The sequence below is a fragment of the Poecilia latipinna genome, unplaced genomic scaffold (assembly GCF_001443285.1).
Source record: "Poecilia latipinna isolate Pla-1442-1.1 unplaced genomic scaffold, P_latipinna-1.0 Scaffold57, whole genome shotgun sequence".
NCBI classification, from domain to species: Eukaryota; Metazoa; Chordata; class Actinopteri; order Cyprinodontiformes; family Poeciliidae; genus Poecilia; species Poecilia latipinna.
This window is the reverse complement of record NW_015112673.1, coordinates 817,035-831,549: the sequence shown is the minus strand read 5'-3', so window position 1 is coordinate 831,549 and position 14,515 is coordinate 817,035. Positions and strand designations below refer to the sequence as shown.

Here is a 14,515-nt window from a genome sequence, read left to right as displayed (position 1 = left end):
GCAACAATTTAAAACAGGTTGTGACCAGCTGCATGAGAACAGCCTGAGCTGATCTGGCTTTATAAGATTTATTGTTAAACCAGATTGAAAAGGCCAATGAAAACCTCTTGGTGATCTGATTAACAAAACAGGATGGTGCATTTGCATAATCTGATCTGTTTTTATCTGCTGGCATTCAATATATATTCATTCTGTGCCTGTTTTGGGGCACGATTGCCTTTTAAAGATGCTATTCAATAAAAATTCAAATGTTATGAGATGGCCAAGTATTGAGTTAAGATCCAAATGCTGTATGAAAATGGTTTGAACAAGTGGAAATTGACCTCTGTTTGAGCTATTTTACACAGAAAAATGGGGAAAATTTCAGCCTCCAGAGGTTCACAAATAAATTTAAAGACTGCATTTTTTTTTCTTCTGCTTCACAATTATTCAGCACATCATGTATAGAATATTTACAAAACTCATAGAACTGTGGCAGTGCTAATGTTTTTTTTCCCCATCACATAAATCCAGCTCTGAAAGCAGATTAACATTTAAATTAGCATTTTTAATGAGTCACTTCCAGTTATTTTGCAATAAATGAATTTTTGTACAAAAGCAGTGCTGTTTAAATTTACAATATTTAACTATTTTTTGTCTATTATTCTCCGCTCTATTGTTCTCCTTTATATCCCTTGACATTTTTTACTTTTTCACATTTTTAGTCAAATTGAAATGACAGGTTTATTGCCTTTTATTAGCATTTTATTTGATAGAACAACACTAAGTAGGGTAAGCACTATAAAGTAACAGGAAATTGCTGGTTTTCAACATGTTTATTTTACAAATTAAAAATCTGAAAAATGTGGTGTAAATTTGAAATTAGTCCCCCTCTTAACTTGAATTTACTTTCCAAAGTGAAGAACATCCTTCAAAAGTCACAATTTTTAATCTTTTAACAATTATGTTAACAAATATTTTTGGAGTTATGCACTCCACAAATTTGTCTATAATTTGCTTTAAAAAATTAAGGAACCAACAAAGAAAGTGTTTTGATTATATGAGGCAATAATAATAACTTTTAGACTTGCAGGCTAAAAGCTATTTGTGGTTGAAAACTAATTCTCCATCCTGAATTCAGGATATTTCCAGTAGAAATGAGCTGAGCTGGAGTTTTGCCTTCCAATCAATCTTAAATACACAACCAGAGATACAAGAATATGGTTTTGATCAAATCACAGTAATGTTCAAATGGCCCAGTCAAAGTTCAAACCTAATCACTATTTGCTGTTTTTCTTTTTTCCTTTTTTGAACAAATAAATAGAGAAAAAACTCAATTTCCAGATGTACAAAGCTGGAGGAGACGTACAGAAAAGGTTTACTGCTGTAGGTGAGTTGAAATAGATATTCATGCTTATCGTTTGAAATGTTCATTCTTAAAAATAACTGTAATTAAAAGAAAATGAAAGCCATGTTTCCTTTTTCCTGCACTGCACAAGTTTATATTAATCTACCCGATAAAACTTTGTTGCAAAGTGACATAATTTTAACCATTTCCAGGGTATGAATACTTTACAATGCACTGCAGACATGCAAACTCCAAATGGTGCAGAGCTGTATGCTACTAGTGGGACAGAGATTTTTATGTCTGTCTTTTACTTTCTTACTACAGCCTTGCTTTTATCTGAGACACTAAACATTGCCTCTTTTGCCACCTTTCTGCTTCTTATCTGTGATGTGGGAGTTTTATTTCCTGAATCCAACAAACATGGGTTTAAAAACTCTCATCGCCCAAACTCTGTTATTCAGCAAGATTCTTATCAAAGCATTGGCTTAATATCTCGTCTTTAGAAATCATTTTGGCCACTCCTCATTAGTGCTCATTAGATCCTTCCAGATGTTTTCATCCCATCTCCGCCCTCCCCTTTCATCAGTCTGCACCTGCTCTACAGCACACCTCACTCACACACTTCCCCTTTTCTGCTCCCCCTTAAATGACCAGGAGGGTTCTGAGCATTTTTATGTCTTCAAGCTAGGTGGATCACCATAAATAAACCAGACTGGGAAAGCAGCTGCTGTCCATTTTTCCTATTTGGGACAATCAATGATAATAACACTGAAGGGCTACAATACTTCTGAGAGATTAAACGCTCTCTCCCTTTCTCTCCCTAGTCTCTCACACACAAGCTCCTGTCCTGCTAATTGTTGGCTATTAGTCTGCAAGTCTGGGATTACATGTCTTATTAAATACAGAATTTCAAATGAGCTTCGTTAAATAAGAAAGTACTCCCAGTTTAATGAAGCTAATTTATATGGAAATTACACATAATACTGACAATTCAGCGGGACATTTATCCTCATTGGATGGAGGGGGGTAAGCGAAGAATGTCTCACTCGGTCCCTGCTTTTTCAACTTTTTTTTCCCCCTGCGTTTTGGGACCGCCTCGAGAATACTCCGTCCAGCGCTGTATGTTTGGGTTTAGGATGCAGCCATCAGCGAGCGCCCGTGCAGTGATGGAGAGCATGTTAGTGAACTCCTGTCCTTGCGCTAACCCTGCAGAGCTTCGGCCTGCCTCTCTGGTTCCCTCTGATCCATCAAGCTGTCTGATCGGCTGGAGAAAAGCCATTAGTCTGAAACAACACAATGCATGGGCTGGGAGCTGCAGGTGTCTCTTGTCTGTGCTGTGATTCTTCTTCAGCCTTCATGGATGTCAGATTTCCAATGCTCCAGCTGTCAAAAAAAACAGGAATGCGTAGATGTTCTGCCTGAAAAACAGGACTATATCCAGATTAAGATATTTTTCAGATAATTGTTGGTGCTTCTTTGGCCCTTCTGTATGTGTGAGGGCGATGTGCAAAATATTTCTTCATAAAACAATGTTTCTGTCTTTCTGCCACTGAGTGCTGATTTATTAATGCAGGTTTGTTTGCAGCCATGCCCTCAGACTGCCTCTGTCCCTCAGGCAAGCAGCTCCGCGTTGCCCCCTGGTGGTATTTAGGTAAAACAAACAGACGGCTGTCCACTTTTCTTTCTCAATTACTGACCTTTTAAACCCATCCCACATACTAGGCAAAGGTCAACACATCCTGGAATACAGCTGCATAAAAAATATATTTCAGCACATCTACTGAAAATGTGAAACTTGTAAATACAACCATATTTTACATACTAAAATATTAAAACACAAAATCTTACCAAGATTGTGTATAAGGTGTAGTGTCTATTACCCATGAAATAAAAGAAACTAACTTACAAATACCTTTTCAAAACATATTCAGGCTTGGCTTACATCAATAATTTCTTAATATTGATTTAAAATGACTAGTTATTTCACCTATAACATGGGAAACGTGTCTTGTAAGTGACGTAATCTGCCACTCAAACTAGTACATCTTAAACTATTAGGGAATTATTTACTTAAAATAATCTCCGCTGACTTACTGAAAAGTTATGGGTAAGTTAGTTTTGCCTCCAAGATATTTGCACTAGAAACTAGAACAAAAATACTTGGTAAAATTTTGTTTTTGAAGTGTTGAAGATAAATATCTGGTCATTTTGGCTTAGTTAATAAAAACCAAACATTTAGCTACTCTGAAAACAAAAACCCTGCGTAAAATGAATAAATGAGAAATTTCATTATGTAAATTAAGCCCCGCAAAGTCATGAGGAAGATTGCTAACTTGACAGCCGTCCAACAAAGAGGTCACAGAAGGTCATTGCAAAAGCAGCAGATGTTCCCAGAGGAACAAATCAAAATGTATTAAAGGGACAATTGAGTGGAAGAAAAAAAAGTACACAAGTGACAAGGGATAACCGCAGTCTGAGGAGGACTGGGAAACAAAGTCTTTTTGATACTTTGGGAAAGAACCAGTAATGAAATGACATATTCACAAGTTATTTAGGATACAGTGGGACGTTCTGCAGTCAGTAATAATTTAAGGCGGGGTGTCATTATGCTGGACTTGGTCCAATTAACCTCATACTTCCATCTGTTCACAACTTCATAAAAGTGCTGATTTCATTTTCCAGCAGGACTTGGCGCCAACCAGTGTTTCCAAAGGTACCAACGCCTTTTGGTTGATTTCCAAGCAAACTCACCAGACTCAACAATGAAGATGAGCTGAAGTCCACTTTCAGAGCAAGCTGGGGTTTAGCAACAGAGTTATTACATCAATGCCACACTATATTAATGTATGCAAAAGGAACCCAAACCAATCTGAATGCATATGCTACAGTATGCGTGCACGCATACTGTAGCACTTTGAATTGGCTTGTTGCTGAAAATGTGCTATATAAATAAAATTACCTTGCCTTACCTTACGCTTTTTGGTAGGGCGAAAAAATTATTTTTTTTCTTTTTATGCTAAGATTCACATTTTAAAATTTTACATAAAAATGTGCAGGAATAAACACTTTAAACATATCAAACTGTGTAACTCAAACAGCAAAAATATATGTACTTTTCAAATGTTTTCTAGTTTATCAAAGTGAACCTGTAAATGACAGAGGGCTTCACAGCAAATGCACCAAGAGTGTCTGCTGCATAAAATATATTTTCCTCAATGGTCCATTTTAAAAACATGATTGTTCGCAGCCATCATAATTTTCTGTGCACTTTGTGTTCTTCCATCAAGTTTCCATGGAGACCGATGAAGAGATCAGACAAAATTATGCTAAAACATACGTTCAAGTTTTGGATAGTGAACAAAAGCTTTATTCAAACAAGAAATAAAAAAAGTGACAGAAAAAAACAAAAACAAATGAGCAACAATTTGCATAAATATATATTTATATCTATCTATATATTTTCAGAGAAGGTCAGATGTGACATATTTCAAAAGGAAAATCTACAAAAACATTATAAAGAAGCTGCAAATAAAAAAAAAATCAGGTACAATTAGGTACAGTTCAGAAAGTACGATAAATGTGCCTCTTTAATGTTTAGAGATTTTTTTTTATATCAGGAGTGTTGAGGACTGAGAGGCTCCACATAAATTTATTTCCTTGCTGCTTTCTGTTTCAGTTTTCAGCAATCATAAAAATGCAGTCCAGTTTGTATTTCACCAATAGCAGTTTTGCGGTGCATGATGCACACAATGCAAAAAGAAACAAAAACAATAAACAAGAATTATTCTGCTTAGATTAAACTTAATGTTTTGTGTCAGAGTGAGGGTTTTACATTTTCACAGGGAAAACTCCACATACTAAACTCCTGCTCCAAAAAAACAAAACGCCTCATTGCAACTATTAAAAACGTGTAGTAGTGAAAGCTGCAATGTACATCTGCAGCTTAGTGTTATACAACAGAGTACAACTTGCTCTAATAAGGCCATGATTTTACATAAACCAATAGGTTATATAAAGTTTACACTCATACTACAATGTGTATACACTTAACAATTCAGCAAGCGTCATTCTATTTAAAAATAATATCCCAAACAACTCATAACATGGATGCAAAACAAATATTCACACGTGTATACTAAACAGTCAATTTGAACAGTTTTCCTCCCCTTATAAAAATAGCTTAAAAATCTGACACATAATTTAGTACAGTGTACATTTCTCTCTTTTTTATATATATATTTTGCTTCTAAAATAGTTTAATAAGAGGCTGGTATTTTACTCCACTGCTCTTCCTTTTCTCCCTTGACAATGCCACACAAATGTTACACAAATTGCTCTTAAAGGCAACCAAAACCCCCACGTTGCTAAAGCCTGGATCCTCGTGTTCGTCCTTGTACGCCATTTTCGGGAATCAAAGTAAACCAAGGTTTTTAAAAAAATCAGTTTCAAAACCACACAAGTTTCCATCTTACTCTTCCTAAGATTTAAAGACCTTTCATTAAGATGCCAGATGAATGTCTGGAGTTACTGGAGTTTTCAGTGATTGTTTCCAGTTTTACTTTGCTTTAGTTAGCCATTTGTAGTTTTTCAGCCATGGTGGGGAAACTACAGTTGGTTTGCTACTGGAGCAAAGACCTTGACGAATTTACCATCTTGTTATACTCCATATGCTACGAGTGTTTATCCCATATTTTCACATAGGTTAGTGTAAAATTAAAATAAATACGATAGATAACATAAACATACCTAATTAATTAGGTAATTTTAACAAAAATTGTTTCAACCCTTTGCGTCCTAAAAAACCCATTAACACCCAGAATAACTATGATGAAATTTGAGATTTTTGTTGAAAAAAAAAAAAAAGTAAGTCGTCTGGGAGGATGTGACAATTAGAGGATGTAACCAATTACATGCTGCTTAAAGCAGTTTAAAATAAAAAAAATGAAAATTAATCTGTTTAAAAATAAATAGCTTTATTTCTTTTTATTAACACATATATATAAATGTGTTAACTGAAATCTAAAATACAGCTGACAAAATTATGAAGTTGTGATCAAAATCAAATTTACTAGTCAGAATACTGACAAGCTAATTCAAATCTGCTGAAAAAAATTATGATAAAAATTATGATAATCTCAATAACAACAGTCAATTTGGTCAAAGCTTCAGGCTTTATCAGATTTTAATACACATGTTTGCAAATCCAGAAGCTTTAAAGTTCTGTAAAACAACACAGAAATTATTAATTAGATCTCTTTAACTTTATGGATGCTTTAGTTTCTACTGTTCTTCCAATTCTCCCATTTCTGATTAGCGACAATTATTTTGTCACAACCAGTGACTGTCAGTCATTGACAACACAGCTGACCAAGAAAGCTATGCGACTAACAAAAAATAAGCAATTTTATCATTTTTTCTGACTCAACATAATGGTGTTGAGTTGGTGTTGTTGTTTTCTGGTGCAGTTAGCTACATGCTAAACTACTAGCATCTTTATGCTTCGTTTCGAAATGACTTGCCCCAACATTTCGTTGGGTTTCCTGTGAATTGTTAAAAGATAAACTTAGAAAAACTTTTTCTCCTGCTTCAGAAATATTGTTTTTGGAGTTGTAAATCGTAATGCCATTGTTCTCCGTTGTGAGCAGAAAACCACTGGGTGGAAAAGGCTTCAAAGCTAAACAGAAATTTCAGGTTTGATCAACAAATAACTTCGTGCAAACTTTTCTTCAAGTGTTGTGAACTAAATAGGCCATAATTTTAAAAAATGGCATGGAAATCAAACAGTTTAACTGCAGACAGTATATCAACACTAGATATCAATATGTATGTTATATTAAGGACTCAAAAAGTTAATTATTAAAAAAAATTGGGGACTGGGACATCCCCAATTATAGATGTAATATATTATTGTACAATTGGTAGGAATAATTGTTGCTTTTGTTTTTAAAATAAGAGCCTATAGAGCATGTTTAACATTTGTGTGTTAATATTTTGAAACCATGGAATATTTAGGGCTGTTATAACCAATCAATCTTAGTCTCTACTCTGCTAGCAGCCATTTAGTTCAGACTTTCCTGGCAAGGGACATCTTGTGCACAGAAACCTCATCTATGATCATAAAGGGTGCATGGGCAATGCCAGGATCATTGAAAAGGCGAGGCAGGGAGACAAGAGCATGCCACAAGTGGCAGGGCAGACACATTAAACACAGAAGCATTTAGTATCGCACCAACCAAAGAAACAAAACAAACAAAAACAAAACACAAGTATCCACAATTCAGTGTTTTTACACACAGAAGCATTTTGGGAGCCTTAGGCAGGTCATACCAGAACAGATAAAAAGTATAATATCAGTGGTGAACAGAAAAAAATAATAAAAATATCCAACAACAGGCAGGAGTCATTGAACAGATTGTCACTTTTCCATGCTCCGCACACAGGCATGTTTTTTTTTTTCCTTTAAACAAGACAAGCAATAAACCATCATTCCCAGCTATAATTTACGAGCTAAACAACACTGTACACGCACGAGAACAAGTGCACACGCATACAAAACACAGTCCCTCACAAACACACCTCCCATTGAACCATGGGACGCAAGTTATGGTGTGAGCGGTAAATAGCTTGTCCCCTGATACCAAAGGGTTGCAAAAAAACGCAAACAGAAGGAGTGATATAAACCCTCAGCATTTGTAAGGACACTTGAAGAAAGATTGTTTTGTTTGGATTGAGTAAATGCAGTTGCTATGTACCACTGTGTTTGCTGGTTATAGCTTTTAAAAGCATATAAAATAATAACTCTGTTGTTTATGACAAAAATAAATAACTGAAACATCTTGCAGCAGTTGTTAAAAAAGGTCACTTAATGTTTGTGTGTTTGTAGTAGTATGTAAAAGATGCAAACTCAACAGCACAAGGAACTAGCCGTAAAAGCCGTTAGCCTGAAACCATCATGCATTGCCATAGAAAAGACCAAAATGCATCCTCAGCAAACATAATTTCCATCATGCCGATATAAAGATTTAACTGTATACAAACAGTACAGCATCACAAGTCAGATTACGGATTACTCTCGGTGAGTCTCCCATCCCGGACGAACCCCCAATCCAGGTTTGAATACCAGAGTAGTGACTGAAACATTTAAGTGCCTCAATCCTGAAACATGTCGGACTTCAATGGCAGAGGCCGTCAGATAATGGCAGTAAATGTTCTCAGAGTTCAGCACAGGCTTTGTTGTTCACAAATATTTGCCTCACGCATTTCATTTTGCATCTTTTCCTGGAGAACAGCAGAATGTTTAACGACAAGGCCAACACTTAAAATGACACCCTGTGCTGTTAATCTGTGCACTGAACACTTTATGTTCCCCTGAAGTCAAGTATTGGCTTTGCAAGGAATTATGAAGGGATTCCATCTGAAGAAGTACTCCGTTTTTAAATTTTTTCCAAGGAGTGATCGCTGTTTTACACAAAAAGGACACTTCAAATATCTAAATCCATCATGTTAAAGCGTCAAAACCAGCAGGCAACATCCCCATTCAGCAAACCCGAATGAACAATGAACACTTGCAGCTCACAGTAACACTGAAATTTTCAGAAAGGGGGGTTTTTCCAACCCCAAAGGGGGATTCTTAGTGCACAAAATTGTTTCGTTTTCCCCAAAAGAGCAGCAGATGCATTTTTAGATTTTATAAGAAACAATGTTTCTTCTGACCAAACTTTTCTAAGAACTCTTGGAGAACCTATAGTTATAGGAACCCCCCCATACAGCAAAGTAATAAGAAACGCAACTTTTTTTTTTTTTTGCTTGCATTTGCACTGCCAGAAAAAAAAAAATGCAGTGATTGCATAGCAGTTGCCAGGCGATCATTGTGGCAATGTCAGTTATGCTTCCAACATTCACCAAAATAAAGCCACGACAAAACCAGAGCCGGGTCTCTGTGTGAAAAAACAACAACAACAAAAAAAACACCAGTTTTCTGAAATTGCTGGTCATTTCTCCATTTTGGCCAAACCAGACTTTTTTTTGGGTGTGTTTGAGAAGTTCCCGTTAGAGGATTTATGAGAATATTCAATTGTTTTAGTGAGTAGAGAATTTTTCCTGGATCTTCCATGACAAACATGGTTCCGGTTTTTGTAAAGTTGCCTGAAACTTAAATTGTACGATGTCATTCAGTGATTTTTTTTTTACATCTTGAACATGACTGAGACTTTGAATTGACCTCTCATACCAGGTCAACTTGACCAAGTGGAGCCAAGTTGACCTGTTATGAGAACATTCACAATTCAGATTATTTTTGAAGATCCATCATTTGCGAGCTCCACCAGACATTTTTGCCTGAATCCCACTCTACCCTTTTTGGACCGCTAACAAAGATAAGAACTGTAATGTTACTGGCCCATGGCAAAGTGAAGAGAGACAGATTTCCAGAAAGAACTGGAAATCTTCTTGTCCCCAGTGAAAAAAATCTGATTAAGATATAAGAACCTGAAAAAATAAATCTGTTAAATAAGTAGTTTCCTAAACTAAATAAAAGCATTGTTCTTTTAAATTCAAGGTAGAACCAAGTCACATCACATTGAGTGGTTGATAAATATTAGCCTGAATGATTAATTACAAAGTAGCACAATTTCATATGGTGCCAATTTGTCCTCAAAATATTGGTATCGTTAAACTCTGCCATGAATGAACATTTAGATATGCTAAATACTTTATGATTATTAAATAAGCAATACAAGATTAAATAGAAAATTTTAACTCTTCCTTTATAACACATAAAAAGAATGTGTGATTCGGGACTGATGTCTGTTTACACATTATAAACCATGTCAGGACAGAACTGATGTTGCACCACTTTCTAAAGGGAATGTCGTGTTTCCTGGACATAATATTACCCTCTACCTCATAACTGAGGTGGGTGGAGAAGAAATGGGTGTGAGAATTGATGAAGCAGTGAACTGGCCTGGAGCATCTTTAAAAAACCCTGGAAGCTTAAGGTTTCTAAACTTCTATCTAAATTAAATACTTAAAATGTTGAGTCAATTTTTACCACTTGCTTCTCTACCTGATCTTGAATTTTTTTTTTCTGCAATTCTGAATTTCCTGCATATTTTATTTTGAAATCCTCTCAGTTGACTTGTGTTTCGCTTCATTTTGGTGAATGTTCTCAAATCTGTTGTGTACAGTTTGAGTGCATTTCTAAAAACCAGACAATAACTAAGTGAACAACTGACTCTACCAATCTATATGCAACCGGGCCCCGATTGCAGATGGAGGGCTAATATCCTGAAGCAGGATCTTAAAAACACTCGTTAAAAGCAGCTCTGCAAGAAGGCCATGGTACCTGCAGCGCAAACAAAGAGAGGAATCCGCCTTAAGCTGTTATGAGAACTATTAAAAAGGTTCCTGCAGCCTGAAACCACCTGTAATCATTGTCAGAAATTATTTTCTCATCTCTCCAAGCTTGTCCAATTTTATGAAGCTTTGGCTTTTCTTGCTCGTGGTGACATTTTATCTTCAGACTTGACAACTCCATTGGCAGCTCCTCCTAGCAAGACGAGTTGAGTGGAGAATTAGTAATTATAGCAGGTAAGCTGAGCTGCAGCAAGCAGGAAACGCTGCGTCTGTGCAGACTTACCCTTGGTAGTTTCTCTTTTATGAGGCTTGCTCTTTGGGCTCACTGTCTTCTTCTTTGATGCTTGGTTCTGGCTGTGCTCTCTCCACTTTTTTAACTGGAAATTAATGAACTTCCACATCATCCAGGCCTGCGTCAGACAGATGGCTGCAAGGCAGGTCATCCTGTGAGGATACAGTTTACTTTAGTTCACTCCCATCTGGATGTTTGCTGAGTATACACTGAAGCACTGAGAGCTTTTTCTTGGCCATACCTGATGGTGAGCACGTTAAAGTTGCCTTCTGCCAAGGAAAAACCGTGGTTTTCCGTACGGGGCAGACCAAAGCCAAATGTCAGCACTGACAGTGTGAGGGTGAGGAGGCGGGCAATGACAAAAAGCAGCGCCCACAGGGTGAAGCTGGAACCAAAAGTAAATGGTGCTGTTAAATACCATTACCCCATATTAAAAAAAAAAACTGAATGAGAATAAAACAAATACCCTTTTTGCTTGTTCTCGTCACTGAAGTAGAAAAGGCGTGAAGCGTGGAACAAAAGTTCGACCAGGTAGTGAGGGACCAGCAGCACCAGGCCCAGTCGGTGGAGGCTGAAAAACAAACGGGGACGGCGGTGAAGACTCAGCTAAAGACGGAAAACTCAACTTCGGGGTTCCAACACATTTTTTAAGATCAAGTTTCACACTTTTCTGTACTTGAATTTTTCTGGTACATTTTTAAGATACCGATACAAAAGTTAAATAAGACCCTTTTACTGGAGTCCTGCTTTGAATAAAACCTGAGGATGAAGGGGTGAACAGATGGATAATGGTCAAATTAAAGATGGACTGGATGGACAGATGTGTTGGAAGCAGAGGTTTTCAACTCCTGTCCTCAAAAGCTGGAGCTGGATGAGTCTCTGGTTCATCGATAGATGGACGGAAAAAGAGATAGAAAGTTCAAGATATGGATAATTTGATAATGAATGGACAGATGATTGGCACACGGAGTTTCAAAGGAGTAGATGGATGTTTTGATGGATGGATAAACAGAAAAGGAAAGCTGATTATTAAACAAATTCAATTTTAGTCCTTACTCCAAAATTTTGTGATGATTCTGATGATAACAATGGAAAAATGTAAGGTTTGTTGCTTAGCTTTTAAGTACTGCCAAATAAATAAACTCGGCTTAATTGGGAAGATGGACAGATGGATGGACACGTGAATGAACGAATGAACAGGAGGGCAAATCGGTAAAAGGACAAATGGTTGAATGGTCAAACTGCTGGATGAACAAATCAATAGATTGTTCAGTGGAAGGTTGATTGAACTGACGGACGAATGGATACCCTGTCAACTACAGTGAAGCATTCAAATGCACCACCTTCTATAAGCAGCAACTACAGAACAAGCCTGTGGGCTCGACAGCATCCCTGCATCTGAGATCAATAGTGCTGAAGGAAAGAAGATGAGCAAACGGTGAGGTCTGAGGTCAAAAAGCTTGTAGAAAGCTTCTGGAGTTGAAATCCTCAGGCCAGGAAAAGGTGGCTGACCTGACTTTAAAAATGAAGACGAACGTAATATGACTGCATGTATGGAGAAAAGGTTTACTGCAGTAACGGAGCAACTATTACAACTTCACAAGTAATTAATTACTGAGAGCAGATTAGTGTCAGTCAGCAGCCTTGTTGTCCGGATGTTAAAAACTTTCAAACTACCCCTTTAGAAGCTTCTTAGAGATCATGGGATTGATTTAATGAAGATATTCATCTTTTTGTAAAAATCTTAAAGAAAATAATTACCCCTCTGACTTACTTTAAGATGTAGGCACCAGAGATGTGGACAACGTAAAGGCAAATGTAATAAAGCTGGCGGGGGATGTCCTCCTATGGAAATGAAACAGATAAGGAGAGATACTGTTAGTATTAGAAGGATTTCACATAAGCATAAAGGTAGGTAAACACAGCTAAGCTGGAAGTAAAAGCAAAATTGAGTTTGTGTGATTTTTTAAAATTTTTGTCAAAAGATTGTTTTAATTAACCAAGTGGCAAAATAACATTTAGCTTTAAGGCTTTATGGGATAGCCACATCTAAGCAATATGATTGGGTAATTAAAAAAAATTAAAAATAAAACCAAGACATTTATTGGGTCCCAACTTACTTTGATATATTACACGATTAAAAGCGAAAAAAAAGCAAAAAGATCAATCTAAACAAACCTGATAAAAGTAATATTTTTATTATTATGTAATGATGAAATGCTGTTATTAAAAATAAATAAATAAATAAATAAATAAAAAAAACAAGCACAGGCCAAACTCACCTTTCGTACTTTTTGAAAGTACAGCTCAGGAAGTGCATGGAGCCAATAGGCAATTTGGCAAATGTAGAAGAATTTAACCTGAAAACTAAAGAGAAAATAGGTTGAGCAATAAACAAGAAGAGACTAAGACATGCTAGTTTTATTTTATACATGAATCTTGGAAGTATCTACGATTCAGAGAAATGCAGAGACAAACTTAGAGATGAATAAGCAAATTTTAAATACTAAAAAAAAAAAATAACGGAACACTTTGTTTAACAAAAGGAAAAACACTGAAAGAAAGCAATTTCAAACTGTGCTTCATCAGAGAATTTAATTAACTTGCAGATAAACTTTTAACATCATTCCACAGTGTGACCTTGTACCACACAGCTCTCAAAGGCATCTTTACTTACACCATGCTAGTGTGTGGGTACCCCTCCCATAAGAAAGTGGGATTTGTCGCAAACTCCTCCTGTCAAAGTAAAAAAGTTAAACCCCCATAAACATGAAGCCTCGAACGACATGCAATAATGTTTTTGTGACTCGTGAGCCTTGTACCGCTGTTAGGATGCTGCAGCCCCAGATAAAGGAGAACAGGTAGAATGCTGCTAGCTGGCCAGACTCATTAAACTTGCTGTGTTTGGTCTTCGACAGGTGCAACCTCCTATTAATTTTCTGAAATGGAGAATAAACACACAATACGAACACAATTACACAGAGTGCAGATCATTATAGGGCTGTGGGCAGTAGCCATGAGGGAACAGTGCATGGAAAGTTCAAGAGAAATTCAGCTGGAAACAATAAACTAACAGCTTCTAGTGGTGGCCTGGTTAAAATGAAAATTTCCATAATAAATAATTGCTCCTGGCAGACTTTGTGAGCAACATGTACACCCTTTCTTCAAAAGTAAAAATAAACAAAGATGACTATAATAGCAAAGTTTTGAGCTTCATTTGTTTCAAGCCGAGTAGATTCACTTGAATTTGCATTAGTCCACGTAGCCAAAAGCATGGTTCCTTAATAAGAAAATAAGATAAGCCTGAAGGTTCTCTACTGCAGGTAATAAAATGTCTGCTAAAGACTTTACAAAACCCAGCTTAACCCCCCCCCCCCCCCAATGAAACCTACAGTGTCATTAGTTCTTTTGCTTTTCATTAATTTTGATAATGCATGATATTTAAAATGTAATATTCTGTAGTTTCTTTTGCCTCTTTTTGAAACAACTGCATTTGTTATAGTAGAAGCACAAATTAACAAGGAAAAAAAAAAGCAAAAGCT

General features: G+C 36.4%; 1 protein-coding gene across 1 annotated transcript in view; it reads right to left on the bottom strand.

Annotated features, from left to right (window-relative positions):
- Positions 1 to 6,925: 6,925 nt before the first annotated feature.
- Positions 6,926 to 14,515, bottom strand: part of LOC106961315 (translocating chain-associated membrane protein 1-like 1) — a 13,751-nt gene continuing 6,161 nt past the window's right edge. Inside the window, exons 4-11 of the mRNA XM_015054961.1 lie at positions 13,796 to 13,912; positions 13,651 to 13,709; positions 13,256 to 13,340; positions 12,748 to 12,818; positions 11,440 to 11,544; positions 11,215 to 11,358; positions 10,965 to 11,125; positions 6,926 to 10,874 (exon numbers count right to left, since the gene is read on the bottom strand). Coding sequence (XP_014910447.1) covers positions 10,801 to 10,874; positions 10,965 to 11,125; positions 11,215 to 11,358; positions 11,440 to 11,544; positions 12,748 to 12,818; positions 13,256 to 13,340; positions 13,651 to 13,709; positions 13,796 to 13,912 — 816 coding nt within the window. The 3' untranslated portion in view covers positions 6,926 to 10,800. The remainder of the gene's footprint in view (positions 10,875 to 10,964; positions 11,126 to 11,214; positions 11,359 to 11,439; positions 11,545 to 12,747; positions 12,819 to 13,255; positions 13,341 to 13,650; positions 13,710 to 13,795; positions 13,913 to 14,515) is intronic.